At 47.8% G+C, this 26,437-nt stretch overlaps 1 protein-coding gene across 1 annotated transcript in view; it reads left to right on the forward strand.

Annotated features, from left to right (window-relative positions):
- The first annotated feature begins 7 nt into the window (after positions 1-7).
- The window catches only part of eipr1 (EARP complex and GARP complex interacting protein 1), a 49,327-nt gene continuing 22,897 nt past the window's right edge, over positions 8-26,437 (forward strand). The window contains exons 1-5 of the mRNA XM_084914015.1: positions 8-164; positions 274-357; positions 5,642-5,774; positions 8,503-8,659; positions 20,281-20,380. Of these exons, the coding sequence (XP_084770141.1) occupies positions 123-164; positions 274-357; positions 5,642-5,774; positions 8,503-8,659; positions 20,281-20,380 (516 nt within the window). The 5' untranslated portion in view covers positions 8-122. The remainder of the gene's footprint in view (positions 165-273; positions 358-5,641; positions 5,775-8,502; positions 8,660-20,280; positions 20,381-26,437) is intronic.

Raw genomic sequence — 26,437 nt, forward strand, 5'->3', positions numbered from 1 at the left:
TTCGGTTTTAAATCGCGGAAGTGAGGCGCTGTGTTGTGTTTGGAGCAGAAAGGAGCGCAGAGGCGCTTTCTGAGCGAAGCCTTTCATTAAAAGAATCAAACCGCGCAGAGGACGCAGCGCAGATGGAGGACGACGCTCCCGTCATTTACGGGCTCGAGTTTCAGGTGCTGCTGCTTCACTGCGGCTCCATTCATTCCCGTCGAGCTGTCTGACAGCTGCCTCTGCGCTGGAATCTTGTATGTAATCCTTACTCTGTACTTCGTTACTCCGCAGGCTCGAGCTCTGACGGCGCAGACAGCTGAGACCGACGCTGTTCGCTTCCTCGTGGGCACGCAATCACTCAAGTTTGACAACCAGGTGAGAAGCACCTGTGGACAGGTGACGGAGAGCTCGGGATTAGGCGAAATAGTGTAAATACTAAAAACAGGGACCCGGGGGAGGCGTGGAAACATCACAACAAAAACACTCCAGTAATTTTTAATATTCGTACAGTCCCCAAATATATGGTAGCGGTGTGCTGCCTCCGAGCCACAGAGCCTCCATCATCATAGTGCGCCTTTGGAGCTGGGGTAATAAAACACAGCAGGAATTTTTCAGCACACCTTTCCTTCCACACCTGTGATTCCTGGTTTTCCAATGAAATAAACAAATGTGTTGCATTCTTCCTCTGTGGTCACTGCACCCCTCTTTCTCCCATCTTTCCTTTATGGACTTGTCTGTGAAGGTTCTCAGTCATCCAGGTCATCGTAGTCAAAGGAGCTTGCAAAGAAAAGCGTCTGGACTTCTTTAAGTTTACTTGAAGACGTTTCACCTCTAATCCGAGAAGCTTCTTCAGTTCTAAGGTCAAATGGTGGAGAGTCCCAGATATAAACCTAGTGGGAGTATCCCCCCACAGAGGGACAAAAGGACCCCCTGATGGTCCTCTAATCGCCTGAGCCAAGGTGTGAAACTGGGTGTGGGTCCCAATCAGCCAGAGTTTCGGGTGTGTTCATTGTGAAACCTGGCCCCACCTTATCATGCGAATTCCTGAGGTCAGATGGCCCAGGATGTGAGTGGGCGTTAAGGCGTCTGGGAAGGGATCTCAAAACTGGATTATAGATGGCAGAGAGTTGGTGTCGTAAACCCCCGCCTCTGTTCAAAGATGGTCGCTCACAGTGGACATAGATGCTTCTTTCACTCCTCTTTCAAACCATCTGTCCTCTCTGTCCAAAATGTGAACATTGGCATCCTCGAAAGAGTGTCCTTTATCCTTAAGATGCAGATGGACTGCTGAGTCTTGTCCTGTGGAGGTGGCTCTTCTGTGTTGTGCCATGCGCTTGTGAAGTGGCTGTTTGGTCTCTCCAATGTAGAGGTCTGGACATTCCTCGCTGCACTGTACAGCATACACCACATTGTTAAGTCTGTGTTTTGGCGTTTTGTCTTTCGGGTGAACCAGTTTTTGTCTGAGCGTGTTGCTGGGTCTTTATGGACTTCATTGAACGCTTGTTGAAGTAATGAAGACTTTTGAATACTTGTGAGATTACACCTTTTTGGTTTCTGACTTATAAGCATTTATAAAGATAAACGGCCTCGCTGTAGTGGTTCTTTGAGTTTTAATGTTTTGAGTATAGAAGTTTCTTAACTGAACAGCAGCCAGACTCCTGCCAGACAAAGACACAAACTGATGGAAAAAAAAACTTGGAGAAATTAATTTTATTCATCACTGAATCACAGCTAAGATTTTAATTTCCTCCCACTTTGCAACTTTAACGGGTTTCCTGCTTACAATGGGCCTTTAAAGCTGATTGCACACATAACCATGTAAATAAGGAGTGTGTTTATTTTAGTAAAAACAAAGAAATACACCTTTTAGACCCTGAGTCATCTCAAGTCCAGACCCCAGCCACCTCCTCCCGCCCATCCGGGGCAGCACCGAGGTGTCTGGGTCCGCCTCAGGGCTCCTCACAGTGGGATGTTTATGAAAAACGGCCCGCCCAGGAGACGTCCTGGTCTCAGTGTGGAGGAGCAGCGGCTCTGCTCTGAGCTCCTGAACTCCTCACCTGATCTCTAAGGGAGAGGCAGCCGCCCTTCAGAGGAAGCTCCTTTTGCCTGCTTGTGTTCACAGTCTTGTTCCTTTGGTTCCTGCTCTGCTTCTGTCTCCTCCGTGAAGCCCCACCTTACCGTGCAGAGGGGGGTGTGTGTCCCAGTGTTGTCAGGGTGCCTTTGTCCTCTGTTAGGGTCTCACAGGACACCTGGAAACAATGCTTCTGAACATTCATTCAAATGAAGTTTAATGAGGTTTAATGCAGGGGTGTCTAACGCCAGTCCTCAAGAGCTGCTGTCCTGCCATCAAGGATGCATGTGAAAGCTGCAGGACTGGAGGTGGATCCCTGGTTTGATGTGTTTGAAAGCACTCAGCAGGTTCAAAGGAAAGGACGCAGGAAATCAAAGTTCAGTGTCTCTACAGACCTCCAAACCAGGGGTCAGAGGCCTGATATGTAAAGTAATCAGGACTTTCTGTGTGTTAGCATCCTCAGAGACGCTGTGTTACAGGCAGCTGAAGGCTTTTATTCACATGGTTTATGAGTTTGTAACCATGTTATAGACTCTATATTCAGCTTTAAAGATATTGATGATTAATTATGTGTTCAATGGTTATATTTAGAATTAATATCAGCTCCTCTCCACATGGACGTGTGTGTGTGTGTGTGTGTGTGTGTGTGTGTGTGTGTGTGTGTGTGTGTGTGTGTGTGTGTGTGTGTGTGTGTGAGAGCATGCATGCACATCTTGCAGAGGTCATTGCGGAGACAGATGACAGAAACAGTTGGCTCTAAACGGGGGAGAAATAATTAGCTGTGTGAGAGCGAGGGAGAGATTTGTGCCTTGAATAAGCGAGCCTGTTTCCTGGCAGACGTCAGTGTGAAAACAGTCTGGCACCGAGCGCAGACGCGCTGCAGTCCAAGTCTTGTTTAGCGAGGCTAACGCGCAGCTCGTCGGGAACGGTGACAACACGTCCCGGTCGATCTGCGGGATTTCTTATTGCGTGCCCGAGCGCCGTCCTCCTAAACCTGCTGCAGATTTCAGTCGTGCCGCTCGTTTGTTCAGCGGGCTGTTTGCTTTAAAGGCCGACGGTGAGACGTGTCAGTCCCGATGACATCACAGGACGGTCAGCTGAAGCCAGTTTTACCTTCATACCGTGAACATGTTCCAGGACCTCCGGCTACACACGGGGGTGGCTCCAGATTTGTAATTATTTTTCCGGCATCATAACTTCACACATGCAGCAGATCTCCGCGTGACATGAAACAAAACTGCGACCAGATCAGTTTTCACAGTCAGACTAAATCATCACTAAAATCTCGCATGGCTTCATGAAAGATCAGCTGATTCCGTGTCGCGCTGCAGGGCTGCTGGCCTTGTTCTAAAGTCTTTGTTTCCTGGGTTTCTGGGGGGGGGGGGGTCATTGAATCAGGAGCGCGGTGGTCGTCAGCACCGGTTCGCTCGCGCCGAGCCCCTCTCAGATCCCTCAGAGACCAGTCGCTGCGGTGACAGATCGGAGGGCGCGCCGGCGTGACATTTAAGGCCGCTAACGAGATAAAGCGCCCGAGCTTGGCACCTCTCGCCCGCTCGCTGCTCCTCCTGCTTACTGTCATCAGTGCGGCTAAAGAGCTTTGCTGCAGGAGCCCGTGACGCGGGGTCCACGAGCCAGGCTCGTGCATCCCTCACCCCCCTGTATTTTACCAGCTCCTCCTCCTCTTCCATTGGCACATAATTAAAAGCGCTGGGCCGGCTGCCCGAGCGGCTGAAGGCTGTGAGTCACTCTCCAGGCTTGGAAGAACGAGGGATAAATCACCTGGGGGAGGAGGGCCGGGACTTCTGTCTCCTCTCTCACCTAGGTTCATTGGGGGGGGGGGGGAGAAGAGGAGGTAGACCCTATTACCGGGCCCTCCAATTACCCTGTCCCGCCGGCCTGAATTTATTTGTACTGCTCCCCCACCGCCATAAAATTATAACTTTGCCTAATAATTTTTTGCTCGTCGCAGTCCAACTCAAGGTTAATAGCCGCCGAGCTGACTTTGAGGAGGCTGAAGGATGCCGCCACTCCTCCTCCACCTCCTCACACCTCCTGCTTTCATCCTCTTGTTCAGCCTGTAAAAGTAGTGCAGGCGAGGGGAGTGGAAGTGCCGGGAAGGAGTTATTGTCCAGCGCAACCCCATTAACGATCCCCCGAGGTGCCGTAAGTGTCTTTCTTATGGGAGAAACCTCCATTAATTGTCTGATCAAACCTTGAGACCCTCACTTTTTTACTGCGGCGCGGGCCCTGAACCGCATTCAATCGAGGACCCTCTCAGAATAGATTTCCATCTAATGAAAGGAGCGCAGCGAGGAGGAGTTTCCATTAACTTCTCCTGGATAAAACTTTGGCTTGTTTGTTGAACTCGTGCGCTGTAAAACACTCAGCGGCGTTTTCAAGTGCGCTCCACGATTACTCCAGCTCCAGCGAAGGCACTGCGACTCGTGCCGGAGAGCCTCGCTGGGACGCCGAGCCGGCTTCACGCTGGTACAAAAGCTGGTGAAAGGAGGCGGACATTTGAAGGACGTTAAACGCAAACTCTTTATGCAAGAATTCACTTCTCATTTCACGGTGAAAAGTGCAGGGTCAGCGGCACGTTACCCCCAGAATCAGCTGTTTTCATATATTAACTTTAGCCGCGGCACATTTTACCTTCAAACTATCAGTTGTTACAGAATTACACACGTGGGTCCAAATTTGGTGCTTTTTGATAGTTTTTCCAGCATTTTTGGTCCATTGTAGCTTCATAAGTACAGGAGACGTCCACGTTACGCCTTCGCGGCTGGAAACAAAGTCTGTTAAAGTTGGAGCCAAATCAGTTTAACATCCACTCTCAGAGATAAAAATCTCCTGTCGCTGATTCGCTCTGGGTGAGAATCATTTTCCTTAAATTCTTTCTGCTGATAAATGGAAAATGAAACAATATTTTCTTATTTGTTAAGACGATTTTAAAGTCTTCATTTCATGTCTGATAAAGTTTAAGTAAAGAGAGGCGGATCAGGAAATGGGCCAAAGTCTGTGAGATGAAACTTTTGTAAGCAGAGCTCGGAGAAACTTTGTGAAGTTTCCTGAGGAAGATGGGAGAGTTTACAGTTCAGGTGCTGAAGATGGCGTCACAGGCCTCCTGAAACGTCCACGGTGTCCACGGCTCATCAGTGGGTCGACACTAGAAGCCCGGGTGGCGTCTGGTTAAAGAAGAGAAGGATGACACGTGTCATCTCATGTAGCAGAGCTGTGTAAATACGAGCCAACGCCGCTGAGCCCTCATCGGTTGGCTTTCCTTCCCCGACGTCTCCAGCGTGAATCCAACAGCTCCTCTCACAGTGTCTTAATCGCTGCTTTGAAGGCCAAATCGAGATGAAGATCTTCAGCCGTGTGAAGTTTACGGGGTAAAAAAAAGAAAAAACTGAACCAAAGCGACATCTGCCTTGAAATTACTTTTACTGTCACATTAAAATAAAAGAGGAACTTTCTTCTTCTTCATTCAGAGGAATCAGAGGCGCTTTGAACTGCAGTCGGTGTGAGTGGAGGGAGGTGCACCGGGTGTTTTTCAGCCTCATCCTCAGCACATCTCTGCTTTTCTTTCAGATCCACATCATTGACTTTGATGATGAGAATAACATCATTAATAAGAACGTCCTTCTGCACCAAGCTGGGGAGATATGGCACATCGGCGCCAGTCCTGCAGATAAGGCTGTGCTTACCACCTGCTATAACAAAAGTGAGTCCCACTGTTTCCTTCTGTCTGTGGCTCCATTCGCTGCCTCTTTATGTTCCTCTTTTTTCTGTGTGCATATATTACATCCTCCTCTTTTTATTTCCACTTCTTATGTCTAATGACCCTGTGCAGCCGCTCTGTCCTCACAGGCCTAACGTCAGCAGCTGCGTTATAAATCAGACTGGTAGAATCGATACTAATCTGTGAACACAACGAGCCACGTGAGTCTCGCTGTGGCAGGATGAAGGTCACACAAACGTCTTGTGTGCAGATTGTATGAATTCTTTTTGTTGATCTTTATTTACAGAGAGTCTGCTCCCACGGGCCTGCCGGTAACCGGTAAAATGAAAGGAGCCGAGCGGGCCTCGGCTCTCGTGACAGGAAATGCTGTTTTATTTAAATGAGTGCGAGTTTCCACTATGACGCACATCTGTAAGAGTCTGGGAGACCGACTGCTGCAGATTCCAGTTTCTACTCGATGTAGCTGCTCAGCAGGTCGCAATTTCTGCTCGCATTCTCCAGGAACGGCGACGCAGAAACCCCAGATCACCCAATCACAATCTGTCAGCACAGGACGCACCATCTAATCTTCATCAATAATCAATAATAAAGATGAATAATGTTTGAGTATTTTATCCATCAACTATATACTGAATGACTTCACTTGCATTTAGTAGAAGCTTATATGAGGAAAACGGCTGATAAACGAAGCATCTTTGGCGTGAATCAGAAAAATCTGTGCTCAGAAAGACAAAAACCTGAAGTAGAAGATGAAGACCGATGTCTCCACAAACCCGACAACAAACAGAAGGAAAGATGTAGCAGACGCCTCAGGCAGCACGACACAGCGGGTAAAACCTACGGACCCAGCTTTAAACTGAAAACTGGACGGACCAAGATCCCCTTCAATAAAAGGTTGCACGGGCGTTACCCACCAGCAGCGAACCGTCAGTGAGAGCTGCCGTCGCTCTAAAAGGCTTTTTTACACAGTGAGCGAAAATACACGAAATTCAGAATTTTTCAGATTCAAATTCGTCGTGAGGTGTACGCACACCAAAAGCGAGAATGCGCCGTGAATAAACCGGAGTGGACGAGAATCAGTGACGAGCTGATCCTGATGTTTTTGAATGACAAAAAAGAAGAAATGCAGATTCTGGTTCGTCTTATCAGGACCGGGCACAGCAGGGAGTCGTGCATGCTTCAGGATGTCCGCGGGGCAGTCGGGAATCCCTCCAGAGAGCCGGCTGACCTGTAGCCGTGTGTCTGAGGTCAAACAGGTTGCATGTTTCAGTCCCAGTGAGCGTGTTTGAGCTGTGAGCGCACTTGTTGCCAAATGCAGTGCTCTAATTGGTCAGAGTTGAGTAGTAAATTCATGCCGAGACACCACATCGTCGCTGTGAGTCCCAAAAATATTTTTAACACATGAGTTGTGAGCTTTATATTAAGCACTATAATAAATATCACGTGACCCACAGCTAAGAGTGCATGAATCCAGCAGATGTTTTTGTAACACAGCTGTCGCCCCCTGGTGGCCGTTAACTTCCGGACACTACGTCGATCTTTTAGGATGGTTTTTGTTTGTTGCGTGAACCCAGACGTTGCGGTCGCTCGCTCGTTGGTGCCCGATGCCCTCTGGTCTCGGTCGCACTTCAAAACGAACGTTTGCGTCTCCCCGAGACGTTCGCCTGGATAAATAAAAGCTTGTAATAAAACTAGACTGGTGGAGTTTGAGCTCCTCTGGAGGATAGAAGGCGGAGAGGAGACAGCCGTGTCAGGTGGGACTCGGGGCGGATCGCTCTGGGACTGGGTGTAGTCTCCACGCTCCCCCCTCCATCTCCGTCTGTCTGTCAGCTGAGTTCTGCACGCTCGAGTTCACAGGATGACAGCCACGGTGGACGGCCCACCACGCGCCGCTGCCCACACCGACACCGGTGCAACCCAAATATATAGAAACACAACAGGCAGCACACTGCAGCGCATTAATGCAGGGCTTGCACAGAGCCCCGGCGTTTGCTCGGCCACTTAGTCCGAGCGCAGGCTCGTCTAAAACCACTCAGGAAATCTGTGGACTCGTGTCGCCATGCTTTTAATTTGACAAATAGGCCCGACGCCTGCCCACGCGCTGCCAATACTACACCAAAAAGAAATGAGTCTTTCTCTCCCCGTGCTCTCCACCCGCAAACTTTTAGTCCAATTACTGTATGACTGTACTCTACTCTACATTTACTCCTCTGGTTCCAATTAGCAGCTCCAGCCCTGGCGTGGATGTGCCAAAATAACTCGTTTATTATGTGGATTAGGAAGAGAGTGTAGTCACATTAGTGCCTGTACATCTCACGCACACACTAACAAAGCTTATCCTTATGCTGCAGTCACTGTTTTAACCTGCTTAAGAAGCCACCGGGGATCGTTAAAGGTTTCATTTATTAAGCAGTGATTCAGCTTGAAACTGGATGACAATGAGGAAAAATAGAAATTCAAAAAACAAACATTAGCAGTGCTTAGAGGTGGACTGCTTTATCCACCTGGAATGTACTCTATGCACTATGTTTTTCTTGCAACACTTTTTATTTCCAGAGTTTAATCAAAGTTGAAAGTTTGGCAAAATGTCTTAAACTATCCTGATTTAGATATCGGGGACTCGGACCACTGTCCCCACAGTATCAGTAAAACAAGAGCACCCTCCTCCCTAACACTGTGTGTGTGTGTGTGTGTGTGTGTGTGTGTGCAGCCAGCGACAGCAGGGTGGTGTCCTGCGCGGCCGTGTGGCGGATGCCCTCTGACTGGGAGACAGGAAACCACGAGTCACCTGACGAATCCGCCCACAACCCCCAAACCCTGGAGCTGCTCTGTCACCTAGACGACAGCACCCACGGCAACGCTGCCTGGTAGGTGTTGCCGGGGAACCGCTCAGAGTCGTGGCACAAATGATGCAAGAGCTCCTTTGATCCACAGTAATGTGTTCGACTGCTTATTAGAAGACGGGGTGTTAATAATAGACTCCAGGAAGACCTGCAGCTCACAGAGAGTCAAATAAACAACAAAAAACAGATTTCAAAACTCCTTTAAAGCTTTTCTCTCAATACAAAATATCTTCAGCAAACTTTACTATCAAACGAGACACTTGTGAGCATAACTCTGCACGGAGCACAACGCAGGCTTTCTAATGAAGGAGGAGGTTGACTTTGAAACAGAGCGGCTGCAGCCGCTGTCAGGCCTACCTGTCCACATATTTAAAAGCAGCCTGATAACTTTTAAACAGTCCAGGCTAGGGATGGGTATCGTTTAGGTTTTATCCGATACCGGTGCCAAACCGGTACTTTTGAAACGGTGCCGGTGCTTAAACGGTGCTCAAACCGGTGCTTAAAGAATGGAGAACACAAAATTGGTCCAAAAACCTCTCATGTTCAGCTGTTTTTTTGTAAAAAGATAACAATGTTAGCGTTTTCTGGGGCATATATGGTATCACTCTTGGCTGGAAGCAGTGCTTAAACAATGGAAAAAACACAAACTTTGTCCAAAAACCTCTCATGTTTAACTGTTTTCCACTTTTTCTTTGGTCATTTTAGCCTTTTTGGCCAGGGTGAAGACAGTATCTGCCATCAAACAAGAAGACAGCCGCATGTAGCTATGATGATGTTTGCTAGTTCACCTTACATGCATTAATGTAATAACGTGGTTAGCCTACTCAACGTAAATTACACACAAACAACATTAAGCTACTCACGCAGAGAAGAACGGCTGCTGCTGCCATCATCATCATCATCATTTCTGCTACACTGGCAGGGCTAGGGGCCAGGACTCTCCTCTTCGGGTTTTGGGGGATGTTGCTAACTCCGGGTCCGATAACAGGCACCACACCCGCAGTAGATGTGCACGGTGTGAGGTCTCACAGCAAGCTATCAAATACGGCGCATTTCTCGGCTTTTAAAAAAAACGCTATGCGTCGCCAGGTGTTTCATCGGATTTGAGGTGTTACCTCCTTTGACAGTATCACAGTATCAGCTTAAAGCACTTGTTGCAGGCTGCTGAGTTTGCATATTTTGCTGTGAAGTACAGCCAGACTTTTGACCGCTTCGCCTTGGGCATTTTAGCTCTGCTCTAAAAGAACGTACGTACCTGGACCCGCCTACTATCCTCGGAAACGTAAAATGATTGGCTAGAATTCAAAGTGTATCACAGCTCAGGAAATAAAGCACCTAAATAAAGCACCGAAATGTGCGCTGCTTTTCGGTCTGGTTACTACCGTTTATGTCAGAACCGGTGCCATGATGGCACCGGATACCGGTACCCATCCCTAGTCCAGGCTAAGATCAACCAGGCCCCTAACCCAGCAGGAATGTGAGTGTAGAGCTGCGGGTTCGAGTCTCTCCAGGTGTTTGCACTGTCATAAATAATGTGATCATTTATGTGTCTTCATTTGATGCTCCCAAAGCTTTATTAGATATCACATATTTGAGAGCAAGGCAGGAAGTCGTCATAATTACACTGTAACAAAGAGTCAGCCTTGGATTTTGTAGCTTTTGCCTTTCTGCAGATACGTGACATGAAGTTGAGGCTCAATAAAGCTAACACTGGTATGTTAGCACCAAGGTGCAACCTCTGCAGCTGAACAGAGAAGCTCCAAAAGCTGCAGTTCCTCTAACGTCCAGCAGAGGCAGCAGTAAGTCAGTCCTCATAAATAAACACGTTTACAGGATGATGCACAAACTGTTTGGGCTCTGAGGATGATTTAAACAGCTGCTGATGAGATGAGGCTTTATGGGGTTTGTGGATGTTTGCTGGTTTTGTTGGGTTTCATGGATCGGAACACGTTTAAGCATGCTGTAGACCAGCGGGCTCCAACCCCCGGCCCGGTACCGGCCCGCGGGTCATTTGGTACCGGGCCGCAAGAGTTGAGGAGGACGCTGCTAATAAAGTTACACAATTACACAGTGAATTTGAATTATTATTATATTTACAAAATACCACAGTTTTTGTCTTGGTCATATCATTTTATTTTGTAGTATTTATCCGCGACACCTTAAAGGCCGGGCCGTGAAAATATTGTGTGACATTGAACCGGTTCGTGCCGCAAAAAAGGTTGGAGACCGCTGCTGTACAATGTGTGCATGCGAGCTGTTTTGCACTCTGGCATTGACCCCGTGTTGAGCCTGCAGCCTGTGCTGTCAATCTGTACCACCAGAGGGTGCTGTCACAAATAGCTGGTCTGTGGGCCGCTCTCATTCAGGCTTGTGCTGTAGTTGTTCCTGTAAAGCTCCTCGTGCTTCGATCGTAGATGTTTTTCGCCCCTTCTCATCATCAGTTCATGTATCGAACCAATCAGCATTCAGCAAACCATCACTGGGAGTGCATGCTACCAGGAAACCCGTCATGCCTCTCATGTGGGCTGCATGCGTCCACGAGGTGGACGTTTGCTCTGCCCTTGCCAGATAAAGACACGAACGACCTGCAGGCGGCTTCAGGCGCGGTGCGTCCGTTTGATGCTAACATTACAAATCCAGCATCTACGGCACTAAAGACATGAGGTGGAGCAGACACTGATCCCGCCCACACGCTCCTGTATACGGGCGCCTTCGTTTCCGTTCTGGCTCCGACTCAGGTGGAAGAGTGGGCCGTGCACCGTCCCGAGGGTTAGAGGATCGATCCCACGCTCCTCCCGCCTGTTAGAAAGTCCTTAATTACAGATTAAAATGCTGTGTGTGTGTGTGTGTGTGTGTGTAGCAGAAAGAATTTCGAATGGCCGCCTGAGCGGCGCCATGTGAGTCCCGGTCCATTTCATTTCACTCAGGTTGTAGTCACGGCCCGATCCTTTTGTCTTACTGTTAGAGCTCCTCGCCATAACTCAGAGCCCCACGAGAGCCAAAATCAATGCCCCCCCCCACCCCCCCGCCTTTACTCCACTCTTCATTGTCCGCCTCGTGATTGCGATCATTTTTAGAGGCACCAATCAGTTAGTGTGATGCATACTGCAGGTGTCTGCGAGGGAGAGATAAAGATGGAGGAGGTGAAGAAAACAGAAAGATGGAGGGTAGCTCAAGAAAGGAGACGAGACCGAGGAGATTGAATTTGTGCAGTTCTGTGTGTGTGTGTGTGAGTCTGTGTGTGTGTGTGTCAGAGGGCAGGTCAAGCAAGGCTGCTGGGTAGAGATTGATGTCTCTGAGCTCCACCATCTTAACACACCGAGAGCTGTAACCCTCACAAGGGCACCAAACTCTGTGTGTGTGTGTGTGTGTTGTGGAGTCTGGATTCAATGCTGTGAAGCCTGTAGCCTATGCTGTGCACTATTGGCTTCTCTAGATGGATGGCTTTGGTCTGTTGCCCACCTCCTCCATCTCTCTGCTACACACACACACACACACACACACACACCTACCTTATCTAGTGTGGACTGTCATTCTGCACTGGTCAAGAGGGGACCAGTATTTCCAGTATTTTTAAGAAACAAAATGTAAAAAGGAAAATTAATTTTAGATTTAAAAAAATACAAAATAACTGCAAATACAAAAACCCAAAACAAATGCAACCCCGGCCCATGTTTACCCATCAGTCTTCCACAGATTGTGTTACAGCGCCACCTGCCTGTAGTCCTCATGTGATGTGAAGCTGTCACAAAGCTCGGTGGAAAGCTCTCCTTCCTTGCAGGCTCCATGTAGCTGCTAGCCTGCAAGGACAGAAGGAAGGTTGCTGCTAGTACTGCTGTTGTTAGCCACAGTGTGCCATGCAATGTGACATCTTGTATGTGCGTGGTGTTGTTCATTGCATCAGCGATGTGTAACAGCAGAACCTGCAGGAGGGCTCATTTTGACCCCGTCCTGCTAACAGCAGCAGGAATTGCAAAGACGTCATTTCTTCAACAAGTCGTTTTTTGTCATTTTAAGGACATTTTGACAAAACGAGTATGTGGGATTAATTTTGGCTCTTTATTAGTTTTGTAAATGATGTGGATCATTTTGTCACAGACGACAAAGGTCAGATCACATTAGCTGAAACCATCTGATGGACGGCCCGCCCACTGCTCCTCCATCGCTCACGCACTCCCCACTCTGCCACGGTGAGCCTCTGCTTGTGTTGGTGCATAGACTGTAGTCAACAGCAGTTACGAATTGGCTATATATAAATTATATACATCAGTAAATAATATATATCTTTATGACCATTTAAAATATTGCTATAGAAAATTACACGTTGCTGTAATTTCTGCTGCCCTCTGGACAAATAAACAGTGTCTGACAGTGATTTAGATAAAAACTGATTGCAGCTTGTGGCAGGATTGTTCTCTGTGGATCATCCGTGAGATATGTTTGATAAGTCATTTACAGCAGTTTAAATACAGGAAGTCACTGTTAGCCACGCCCTGTACAGCCCCACACTAATTATTAATCTTTTCTCTAACTGTATATTTAGTCATCAATCACAGCTGTGCCTCATTTACTAAAATGATTTTTTTAAAAATCATTTAATCTCATTTAAAGCAGGACCAACACAGGACCTCACTGTCGGTCCTGTGTCTGTGGATTTGTAATGACACAGCAGTCCACGGTTAGATAGCAGCGCAAGTACACACACACACACACACACACACACACACACACACACACACACACACAGTGATAATGCTGGCAGCTTGCACCACCCATGCATGTTTGTGTGTGTAAGAAGACAAAGAGTAAAGAGATCTGAGTTCTTATGAGGCTTTTGGCTGTTTTGTGTGTCTGTTCACCTGCTTGTGTGTCCACCGTAGCGTGTCCGCATCCTTCATGTGTGCGTTTTCCGGTTGCCGGCGAGTCCCTCCACTCTCAGCAACAATAACACTTTTTTCTTCCCCAAATCCCCTCATTGTTTGGGTGGGCAAACATTCGAGCCTCTGCCCGTCGTGAAGCGTGCTCTGAATGGAAATATCGGCAAAGCACACCCAAAAAAATAAAAATAACGGGACTAAACAAACCTTGGGAAAAATCATGTTGTGTTTTTTTCCCCCCTCTTCCTGCACTTGGTTTCGATTGGGAGCCTTGCCAGATGAGTGCATCGATTCCCGTGGAGCCATTTGAGCCAATCACGGCCCTAGGAGGGAGCGGTAAAGCGCAAAAGGCAGCGAGGTTGATTTTCTAAAGTGGGGTGTGACAGGAGGGGGTAGGAGGTGTTTATGGGGTGATTGTGTGTGTTTGTGTGCACACACACGAATGCAGCCATGTGTGTTATTGTTGTGTGGTCGTTTGTAAGGCCCGATGGGCTCTGCTCTCTGTCTGCATCCCAGCCCCGTCATGCAAAGAGTCTTTGTGAGCCTTATTTTCACTGTGAGCGTCGCCTCGTCTCAATCAATTGGACCCCTGACGTGGGCTGTCATGTGGACTATCAGCCGTGCGTGTGTGTGTGTGTGTGCGTGTGTGCATGTGTGTGTGTCTGTGTGTGTCTTGTAGCTCTGCTGCTTTTTTCCCGTCTGTGACGGCAGCTGCTGCACAAAGAAATAATCTGTCTGCGGCTGAGCTCGCAGTTACCTTAAATGGTAATTCCAGTTTATTGTGACCCCACCTCCACCTGTATCATTACAGGTGGAGGTGGGGTTTGGCTGTTTTCCACAGGGTGGTTTATGGGACTCCTGCAGGGTCAGCACTGCAAAGCAGACTGAAACCTCTGGGGCTGAAAACTGAAGCTTTCTAGCATCCAGGACACAAAGACACACAGGAAACAGTCCACAGGTGGAAGATGTTAAAATCAAGTGGTGTCCTGACCCAGAGGGTCTAAACATAAGGCCCAGGGACCATCAAAGGGTCCAATCCAGCCGATTGAAAGACGAAAAGGACGTAAATTTGAGGCTGTTTTCACCAGTTTTACAGCCTGAACAGAAAAAAATCACCTGTTGCTGACATACAGCCAGATAAATGTTAAATAACAGAACAGTTTAGGTTTTTCATTGTGGAGGTTTCTATTTATTTTATTTTTTTTCATTCGGGATTCTACTGCGAAGGAAAAGCAGGACTGAAAACGTCTTCTTTTAAGTTCCAGGGTAACGTGTGTCTGTAAGTCTGAGCTGTGCTGACGGCTTTCTGACTGCTTTACACTAAACAAAGGAAACAGGTTTGAGCCTGCGTCATGGTGGTTTGGGTTAAAATCCAGGTGTCATTAAAACGTTCCCGGAACATGTAAATATCCAGATTCTTGACTCTTTTCAGTTTGGGTGGAGGTTGTAGCTTAGATCGTCCCACTGGTGATGTCAGGAAGTGAAGTGGTGGAGATGCAGATCTGGGGAGTTTGTACGTAGCAACACTGCATTTGTCCGTCCGTCCTGCAGCTCCAGATGCTCTGTTTGTCCCTGTGTTCATGCCCAAGGAGGACCAGGGAGTGTTTGTGTTGGCTTCTCTGTAACGGGGGATTAAACTCATATGGATGCAAAGCACAGCAGAGTGGGCGAGCAGAGAGAGAGTGCATGGCTCGACGTGGATATATGGGGCTGTAAAAGCTCCACGGCTCTCCCAGCATACATTCCAGTACATGGTGTGCCAGCTTGTTGCAGAGCTCAAGGTCAAACACACATACTTGGAGTGTTTCATAAGAGAGAGAGATGGAGGGAGGCGAACTGTCTGCCTCTCAGTATTGCATGAATTAATTGATCCTACAGGGAACGATGGGCTGTGAATCCCAAAGCGGAGTGTGTTTTAATTGGTCCTGTGGTGCGCTGAAGTGTGTGTTTAGGAAGGAAGGAGCGGTGGTATCGAACATGCTGCAGTCGCTATCGACAAGGTCTACGTGGAGCCCTCAGTGTGTGTGTTTGTACTTGTTTTGCTACATTAAGGGGACAAAGTGTTCACAGGGCTTTTGTGGGGACTTGCCTTCCTTTTGGGGACACAAAGCATCAATCGATTGATCAGATGTTACTTTTGATTGTTAGTTTGGCTTCTAACAATTACAGTTGGGTTCACGAGTTTTTGGATTATGCTAGCTTGAGTTGGGCTTTGCTTAAGTCTACCCTTGAGTTAATCTTATCCGGTCGTTAAGTGATGACGTGACGAATCCTACTTCCGGGCCTAAAGTAGTCTGCGTTTAATATGGCTTTTGTGTTGTTAACATGTTTAATGTTTTGTATTTTCTTCTATTTAATCTCAAAAAGCTCCTAAAACAGTCAGTGATCACTGTTGACCTCCCTCAGCTTTTATTACCACTAATCATTTATTTAAGCTCAGTTTTTAAATCCTTAGCATGTAACTACAGCCCAGCCCATGCAGCAGTATATGAATGACTAACCTCGTATTGTGGATGGATTATCTCAGTTGTTCTCCTGGCTGAAGTTTGGTCCTTTTACAGCATCCTGCCATGCGATTACATTTGTTCCTGACCACCGAGAACACTCACGTTAACTTTTATCGAGTGGAAAAAAAAGTTAGCTTGTTTATATTATGCTAACATAGCTGTGTCGCTAGCGGTCACGTAGCACATCATTATAGACCAGCTAGCCAAACTTCAGTAACCCTACAAACGTCACTGCTGTTTAGTTTTCTGTCTTCATTTATGTTGGAAGTGATAACAGAGCTGTACGTTTGAATTTGTTTCCAAAACCCCGCAGTCAGGACATGCTATATTGTATTTAGATAGAAGCTAGCGAGCTAACTTCCTGCTAACTTCTAACTCTGTTAAATGTCATAAATTCCGTTTTCATGGATGCCTGGATGTTAAACTCAATTGTTACACCTGGTAGAGCAGAACGCTGATCATTTTATTAAAGATGAAAGACTTTAGACAGTTTTTCAACTCTCAGTAATGCCATAGTGATCGTTTGATATATGGACCTGCAGCGGAGTTTAGGCCCAGACACGGCTAGTGATGTCAGACTTAACAACCGGATAGTGAATTCAGTTTTACGTTTTGGGTTTTTTTTAGATTGAGATTAAACGTACTAAAGAACTTGGTTGGGACACGGTGGATTATTCATGTGGAAAGATTACTGGGTGTGATACGTGCTGCTGGTATTTACTACCTCAGTGCATATTCTCTGTTTTTAAACAGTGGACGGACAGTGAAGTGTTATCAGTGAAGATTAAGAATAATCAAGGATGAGCATCATGTGATGAGCTGTTGCACCGTGGATGGATGCAGATATATTCGTGCTCTGCTGTCCCGCAAGATGCAGTATTTCCAGATTATGGCCCATCTTTGTTTTCACTTGTAGTTTGTTGCGATCTGGTCGGCCTACCGTTTAGCGATGCAGTTTGTTTATGGCTACATTTAGTTGTCCGGCCTTTCAAGGTGGCCTGCTGCACAGGTTCTTCACCGAGTGTGAGAAATGCATTAAGGGAGATTTAGAAAACCATCTTCCCTTTCAGGCTGCAGGGTCTGACTGTGAGTCAGTGTGAAGTGCTCCTAAATAACAAAACGAAGGCTGCGTGCTGTGAGAGCGTCCATGACTCGCTGCTCCTCAGGAGGGCAGTAAAGGCCGCCCTCAGCAGCTGTGATTTCACAGCCCTTATAAACTCCCCTCCCTCCCTCCGTCGCTGCTCCACCTTTTCTAATAGCACTGTGCGTATTTGAAGCCTGGATTAAACCCAAAAGCAAACTTTAACTTCCCCTCCTTTCCCCTGTCATTTCTTTTATCTCCCCTGAACACTCTCACCTCCTCTCTCTCCTTTTCAAACGCTGGCATTGTTGCTGCCGCTGACAGATGAGTCCAAGGAAATGAAGTTGTCTAATTGATGAACTCCTTAAATAAATGGCATCATTTAGTAAAGCTCTAATCGCAGCGGTTTTCTAGCCGTGACAGACATCCAGACCTTCAGCCAGACCACGTCTGCACCGCACTGCTGACATTTTACATCCTCTAACCCAGATTAGACGCAGCTGAAAAGTCACACTAAATCAAAACCCTAACGAGCATATAGCAGCTTTTCCCGGCCAAGGTTATATTTAGCTTATTGCCAGGTCTCTGACTGCACTGACACATTGCTTTTAGAGCTGGCAGGACTCGGGTTAAAAGCAGAGCTTTCTCGCTCGGGCTGTCGTCTTTCTTTGACCACGCAGTCGCTTTCTGTCTCGATTTAGCTGCTAAACCATCCAAACTAAGAGGAGGGAACAAAAGCAAACAAGTATCCAGGGAATGATGAACAACAGTTAGTGCGGTGTGCAAGGTCTCTCCAGAATACAGAATTTAAGTAGAGCGCAGAGGAGAGGCTCGTCTAAAGAAGCTGCAGCAAAAGGTCGATACTCTGCAGACGGGCGTGCGCAGGAGGAATCAAAGCGTGCAGTAAACGCTCTACTGTACTGCAGAGTAGACTGACAGAACTGGGTCCTCTGTGCTCACCGGGCTGAGCTTATGTGCTTTTGTCACTCTCGTGGCTGTTGTGCAGAAAGCTGCTAATGTGACTAAGAGCACTCACAGAGCAGCGTTTAAAGTGCACTAATGGGCTTTTTTCAGAAAAGCTCGAATCAGAAAGTCCTGATGCTGATTTGATCTCAAGATCACCTCCTCGTGCACCTCTGGACCGGTCTCGGCACTGCTGCCATCTTTAATTTGTCCCGATGGTCCCTGCACGTGTCGGCGTGGGGATCCACGGTAACGCCCTGAGACACCGGAGGGACGTTCAGAGGAGATGGATCTGAAGTTCAGCGTGTGCCTTCTCGTTCAAAGCACCGTGAGCACTCAGGAGGCTTTATGGACGCGCAAACACAAACTTTGTGTGCTGTGTGAGTGATGTCAGAGTAGCAGCCGTGCTTCAGAGAGGCCAGAGGGGCGTGGCATGATGAGAGCGTCCACACTTAAATCGTGGGAGGAGTTTCACCTGTACGAGTTTAAACATGGCCAGGGTTTCTAATAATGAGATGAGCGTATGCTCAGTAATCAAACACACACTGCGTGATGTCACTGTGAGGGTACGGCTGGCATACCGGGACAGCCAATCAGAAGAGAGTTGTCTTTAAGGAAGGAGCTAAGGCTGCTTGTTTCAGAGGGGCTGTGCTGAGGATCAGTGTGAGATACAGAAGGATTATTATGACCTGTGGATCATGCAAAGCTGCTGTAGGAGAGCACGTGATACCTTGTCACGTTTATTTAGGCTAATCATGCTGGAAGCAGAGTGCACCAAAGGTTTTACCTGATGTTTCATGAGCACCTGAGCGTCCGGAGAGGCAGGAATACCACAGTCGTCATAGTGCCACCTGCTGGGAACAGCTGGTTTATGAGTTCACCCTAAATTGTGTTAAAGCGTGACTACAGCCTCGCTCCAGCTTTATTTAAAAATGAGCCTCCAGCATCCGGCTCCGGTTGTTTGTACCCGACAGGCGGATTAAAGGATTTGGCATTTTTTAAAGGTATTATTTTTCTTTTGTTTCTGTTTGGTGTGTTTGGTTTTTCTGTAAATGGGTAGGTCAATACCAGTTTGGCGCTCCGGTGAGTATTGGTGGCAGCAGAACAGCGTGTGTGGATTTGGCTCAAAATAAACTACAGCGAGCTTATGTTAACAAAGGAGCATGTAGCCCAGTGCAACAGAATGACTCACTGATGGGTTTTCAATAGTTTAGACAACAACAGGGCTCCATGGCACGGAGGAGTGAGGCGTATCGCAGCTCTGCTACACAGAAAATCACCGCTGATGGTTCTGCTCTGCTCCTCAAAACTCCTGACACCATTAAACGCAGATTCAAAGAACCTGAAGTTGGTTTTGTTTGCTGGAAGTACAAGCAACCACTGTGATGTCATCACACCAACAATAGCATGTTTGAGGTTTCATTGCCAGACATATGTGGTAATATGAGCTGACACTTCATGGATGGTACAGGTAAACTCACAGCAGCCGCATTGTTGATCCGAATGGTCAGATGGTGACAAAGATAAGAAGAAGAGAAACACGTGATGGACACAGGAAGTAAACAGACTCTGGTAAGATGGAGGGAATGATGATACTAGGTGTGCACAGATGGTCAGTTAGCAATCGAGACACAGGTGGGAACAATAAAGGTGAGTCAGGCGGTCGGGGAAAGGAGAAAGAACTCAAACACAAATGACTAACTGTAAGTAAAAAGGAGGGCAGCATAAAACAAAAGACCAACCAACATCCAATGGCAACCGACAGCCGCCTGTGTCACCATGCAGCTGTCAGTCAAAGAGGCCACGCCCCTAATAATGTAAGATTTAAGCCTTAAACAGCTGTTGTGAAAGAGGAAATGATCTACAGATCCAAAGAGTTTGTGCATCAGGCTGTAAACATGTTTGTTTCTGCTCTAAAGTTTTAACATGAGTCTGTGGGGACTGACTCCCTGCTGCCCCTGCTGGACACTAGAGGGACTGCAGGTTTCGTGGTCAACGCTTAACTCATGCAGAATTATTTTAACTGATTTCTTATTAATTTTTTTACTACAAATGATTTTGAAACACATTCATCTTCTTTAAACATGCAGAACACAGCTGTGTGACCATTGCTGCCGATGTCACAGACCCCGCCCCCTGCGTGTCTGCAGCATGTTTGCGCTCGATTTGACCGTGGCCCCGTGCTTCTGTGTTTGTGTGTCTTTTGTGTATGTACAGCGTGCTGTGGGAGCCCATGGGGGACGGCAAGCGCGTGATTTCATTGGCTGATAACCATGCGCTGCTCTGGGACCTGCAGGAGAACTCCACACAGGCCACGGTGAGGAAACTGTAAACCAGAGGCACGCACGCCGTATCGCACAATAGCTAACTCATTATTTGATAACTGCCATATCGTCCTGGTGTTATCAGACGCACACATCCTCTCTGTGTGCGACAACAGCACAGCGTCCACTATTCATCCTGCCGCTCACTCTCACACACACACACACACACACACACACACACACACACAGACAGACACACACTTGCGCTGTGGCTGCTTTAATATTATTCTGGTCAAGCTGCTCCTGCTGTGACAGTAATAGTCTTGTTTAATACGTACGAGGGAAATCGTTCCATCTCCTTTCACAGTTCACTGAAGTAGAGCTGCTGCAGTTATACATTAAGTTTCACTTACAGGCGCTGCAGTACACAACCTGATGTATGTGTAAGGAACATTACACACCACGCGTGAAGCCCAGCGTCTCGCTCTCGAAACGCGTGCGGACGCCGCTCTGCTGCTTCAGTAAGACCGACTTTCGTTAATGACGCTTTAGTCAGTCGTTGTTTTGTATTAACAGACGATGAAATCAGAATTGTTGCATAAACTTTATCCCCTCGTTTATTCATTTACCCACCGCGGTCGCGGTTCAAGCGTCTGTTTTCCTGTAACGTCCTGCAGCTCTGAAACCTTCATAAGAGAATCCACTCAGCGTGGACGTGAAACTGAGGATCAGGACTTCTCCACAGCCGGTAATCCAAACAGGCAGCAGCAGATTAGTGACCGGCCTCGTGCTCTGGGTGGATCGTCTCAGACTTTCTCCTGGATCCATTTTCGGCGTCTTCTTCCTTCCCTGTGATGGCATCTGTCTCTGCACTGTGATGCACTGCAGTGACCGTTAGCTCGTGCAAGTTAGAGGTTAGAGGCCTGCACAGGCCGGTCTGCGGTCTCATATACAGTTTACTCAGATATTTATTCCATGCCTCAGATAATCCGTCATTCTGACACTTAGAACTTTGACCTGAAGTCCGTGAACTCATCAGAGAAGCGTTTACAGTGAGGAGAGCCTGCAGAGGTGGATGAGCTGCCGATGCTCACAGTCAGACTGGCTATATTGGAGAAAACATGATGAAGGAAGACCTCAGAGAAGATTCACGGATGTAGTGAAGCACGAGGGGCAGAGTTAAGAGCTCTGTGAAGGAGAGAAGTCCTGGACTCTTCTGGTTCTGCCAGTGCAAACTGGGAGAACCCACTTCAGACCAGGATCCCCTGTTACGCTGCAGACGCCTCACGCTCGAGACTTTCACTGCAGTAAAAATAAAGCGTCGAGTGTGTGGCTGAATCGTGCGTGGACGCTTTCGATCAATTCGTTGGCCGTCCTGTCCTTCCTAATGCAGGGTGAAGAGGCTCTTCACTGTAAGCGCTCAGTCTTCCAACCTGCCAGCTTTGCCCTCAAAAGGCCCATTATGTGTTTAAAGCCTGGAAATAATGGCGTGCGTCGGCCGTGCGCGGAAGAAGTAACAGAGCGGTGGCGTGGGTCGGCCCCGGCTTTCATGAGTGTGTTGTTCCATCCGGAGCGATGATTCTAGATGAGTCATTAGTGATTCATGCACTCGTTTAGTGATTCACATAAAGGCCAGCCAGGTCACACACACCTGTACGTGTGTGTGTGTGTGTGTGGTCATTCGCGAGCTGCACTGTTGGAGAAGTCGTTCCAGGGTTTATCAGTCGAGCTGCGTTCACCAGCAACACCTGACCAATCAGACGCAGGGACAGGTCTTCGGGCAGAGGAGCAACAGGTCATCTTCAGCATGAGTTTCTGCCCTGTGATTGGCTGATTAGATGTTTGAGTTGACGAGAAGCTGAGCAGGTGTACCTAATAAAGTGGCAGGTGAGTGTGTTTGATTTGACGGGACAGTCGGTTCACGTCATTATCATGGGCGTGTGTGTGTGTGGGGTGTAGCTCAGGTGGCAGAGCAGATCAGCCACTAACCAGAAGGTCGGTGGTTCTGCTCCAGTCTGCATGCCAAATATCCGTGGGCAAGATACTAACATGTTGCATCCATCGGAGTGTGAATGTGTATGAATGTTAGATACTTAGCACTTAAAGCACACAAGAAGTGCTTGTGGGATGAATGGGTGTGATTGGCTGCAGCTGCAGCGTCCATCTCCAGGGCCTGATTGGGTGAATGAATTAGTTGTATAAAGTTTGGTGCTCAGACAGAGTAGAAAAGCGCTATATAAGAACCAGTCCATTTACCATCAGGTTAGAAATGCTTCAAATCATCCTCACAGATTACCGATGGCCTCCACAGACACGTCACAGGAGGACCTGCAGACTCCTGCGGGATGCTGTCCCGGGGGGAAGTTCGTATCTGCAGGCTACCTCAGTTTCCCAGGTCTGGAGGTCAAGACCAGGTCAAGTCTGGAGGCAGAAAACATTCCCAATGTTTAATGCTCTATAAGTGGAAGATGCTCCCTGTACATCAAAAATGAAGGGCGGCACAGATTCCACACGTTCAGCATAGAGTTTGAATCTTTGTGTTTCACAGACAGGAAGTTTCAACAGTCAGAAAACACGGAACACCACGACCTAGAGGGAGGACACGGCAGAGGGCAAGGAGACAACTGAGGTGTCCATAAGGTGATGATGATGAGAGGCAGATGGGAGGATACAGAGCAGGAACAAGGAAGCAATCTCAAAGCACAAGAGACCAAAGACTATCAAAATAAAACAGGAAGTTAACTACACATACATTTACAACCCGACACAACTAAACGGAGGAGGAAGGGAACACTAAAGGGAACACTAAAGGGAACACTAAAGGGAACTAATCCACCTAAAGTCACCTGGAACTGAAGTAGAGACACAATAATCAAATATGGAACCAGCAATCGGGAAAGGAGCCCGATGAGGAGAGAGGGATTCCTACGGTGCCTGTCTGTCACATGGTGGCGTGTTCATCTCCAGCATGTCCAGCTGCAGCGTCCATGTCTGTCTCCAGGGCCTGTGCTAGATTCCTCTGTGTGTGTGTGTGGCTCATCAATTAGCCCGGCTGGTGGGACTGAGTGAAAACATCTCGGCCGACTCACACACCTTGTCCTGCACATCTGCTCCACAAACACACACTAACGCTCTCTCGGCGTGCAGAGGAGGCACGGCTGCGCGCCGCTTTGACAGATAGCTCTGCATTAGTGCCGCTTGCGTCCTAAATGAATGCGTCCCCCAGTGTTGTGTGTGCTGCCTTGTTAGGGCCCCTAATTTGGTTAGTGTGCTAATAAAGCTGGGAACCTGGGATGCACGGCGCCCCGGCTGTGCTGCTGCTGCTGGACGGGTTTCCAGAGCCTCAAGTTGGGGAGCGCGTCTGCTCTTTGAAGAGCTCAGAGTCTGTCTGCACATTTGGGAGAGGAATCGCTTCGCAGGAAGAAGGAGACTTTATTTCATGCTTGTTTAAAGAGCGCTGGCAACACGTCCTCCGACGCTACGTTGTTGTGAAAGCCAAGCGCTAAAAAAACTCAGCTGCGTGGAGCGCTGTGTTTGTGCTGCTGGAGCCTTTTGGAGCGTTTGTGATGACATCATCTGACCAGTAATATGGCTGCTGTGAGGTCACTGTACTAACAGACCCTCCCAGAGGCTGTGCTCCAGTTTGAGTGATTTTATGTGGATGTTATTGATTAGCAGGTGTCTGTGTGATACAGCTGGATCTACACCCATCACTTTATCAGCACATCCCACAGATGCTCCACTGGAGAGTCAACGCCTGAAACTATTCCTGAAACATTTCTGCTTTATGCCAGAGTGTCATCAGGGAGCACCGTGTCCGTGTGAGGGCGTACATGGTCTGCAGGTACGCTTAGGTATTTGCTACATGCCAAACATCCACATGGACGGAAGGACCCAGAGTTTCCCAGGAGAACATCAACCGAAGCATCACACTGCCCCCGTCGGCTCGCCTTCTTCCCATAGTGCATCCTGGTGACAGGTGTTCTCCAGGTAAGCGTGTCCTGACACCTTTCCATCAGAACCAGCATGAACCTTTTCAGCTTGTCTGCACACGCGCCAGGCTTGGCTCCCCGCGGCCGTGACTCGCCGCCGTTCTTTCCTTGGACCTTTGGACCGTTTTTGATGGATGCTGAGACCTGCCGACCGGGAACGCCCCACACAGCCAAATCCTCACGACACCTCACGTTGCTTCAGACATAAACTCTGAGGAAAAAATGTTCACCTGCTCTGTGACAGGTCCCGCCCACTGACAGGTGAGGCGATGATCAGTGTTGTCGGTCAAAATGCTAACGTTGAGCAACTACAGCATGACGTCACTGTTGGCGTGTCTGTTTTATCTGCAGTCTCTTTCCGGTGCCTCTGACATAAGGCGAGTGATGTCACGATGGCGGTGTCCAGCTTTTCCTTTTTGAGGCTGAGGATTTGGCGTGGACACGGCTGCAGCGTGGAAACTCTGGTTACAAATGACGTGTAAATGATATTTTTCATAGACTGAGAAGCCGAGGTTTACGAGTGGACATTCATGAAATAGTCGTGGAAATATTTTTCAAGGCCGCGGAGGAAGCCTCGCTCCTCTCCTCTTTGTTCTCTTCCTCCCCTCCTCCTCAGCTCCTGTCTTTAGATTTCCTCCCTTTCTTCTCCCCTTCTGCCTACTTTGGTCTCCTTCCTTCAAACCTCCCTGCTCAGCCGGCCTTCCTCGCTCTGCCTCCCTCTGTCTGTCCTCTCTAGCTGAAATAATGAGAGTGTACCGCGGCGCTGTGCGGTGACGGGCCGATCGATGATCCTTGCTCCAACAGGCAGGGGTGGTGGAGGGGGTGGGGGTGAAACCTGCAGATAGAGCAGAGAAAAATGAAGCGGTGCAGAGCTGCTGTTTGAATTGTTGGCTGCATCACAGTTTAAAGGAAAGATAATCATTTCCAAAGCGGCCCGCTGAATTAATTGGATTCCATTTTTAAAGTAGCCGATGAAGTGATACGCTTTATAATTCAGAGTCCTTGAAGTATTTTGACTTTGATTCATTTCACCTTCATTGTTGCCGTGTGAAGTATGTGCAGCAGGTTTGATAAATATACGTCGCCGGCTGCAGTTTAACCTGCCGCCTTTCAGCTGAGCTCCTCTCCGTCTGGGCTCTGCTGACATTTTGTCACTTTAATGTGTTTGCACCGTCTTTGGTTTTTAACACAATCAATTGCAGTCTTTAAAGCCCTTTGATTTGGCTTCCAGCAGCTATCTGTCTTAAATATTACACTGATGGGTGAGCTGCACTATCAAGAGCAGCGTTCGAGCTAATCAGCGTTACTCTGCTCATCGCCGCAGCTTTGGCCGAGCTTTGGCGTGCTCTCGTCATGTCGGCGACGGTTTCTGGACGTTCAGATTCAAACCAAGCGTGTTCAGTGTTGTTGTAAGCAGAACAAACCACTGCGCGAAGACGAGGAACGCTTCTTCTGGCTGTTTTCTTCTATGATGAAAATACCCTCAAATCAAACTTGAAGTTTTGCAAATACAGAAACTCTGCGAGACTCTCGGGCTCGACCCTCTAATCACTGCTCGACTGTGTTAATAAAAATACTTGAGACATCCAGACAATGGATTCATCTTCTTTAAACATCTGGACAGATCTGCTCAAATCACCCTGGCTCTGCACCAGCGCTATAAGACTGCTGTGGACTTGGTACCTGTTCCATATTAAGGTTGGGCGATATATTCACACAGGTGACTTTTTGATGGGCGGAGCAATCCTGCAGCTATGGAAGCCCGTTTCCGCCACTAAAAAAAAAAAAAAAAGGATCCATAACTCAAAATTTCGAGTTATTTTCTCGAAATTTCGAGTTATTAACTCAAAATTTTGAGAAAATTAACTCGAAATTTCGAGTTAGCGCTGCCAATCAGTAATCTACATGAATGACGTCATTTCCTCGTTACCCGGAAGCTGAAGCCCTCAGCTACAAATGCTACAGCTAAGCTACCGGTATTACATCCAGTCGTGAATGCACAGATTGCTGAGTGTTTTCAGCCTGGCTTCACAAATGATGAAATCCCTGTGTTATTAGCTGAATCACATGGTGTTACTATCAGCAAGCGTACTCGCGAAAGCGCCAATTTGTTGGGAT

Source organism: Perissodus microlepis, chromosome 19 (assembly GCF_051167445.1).
Source record: "Perissodus microlepis isolate ML-2025 ecotype Zambia chromosome 19, ASM5116744v1, whole genome shotgun sequence".
NCBI classification, from domain to species: Eukaryota; Metazoa; Chordata; class Actinopteri; order Cichliformes; family Cichlidae; genus Perissodus; species Perissodus microlepis.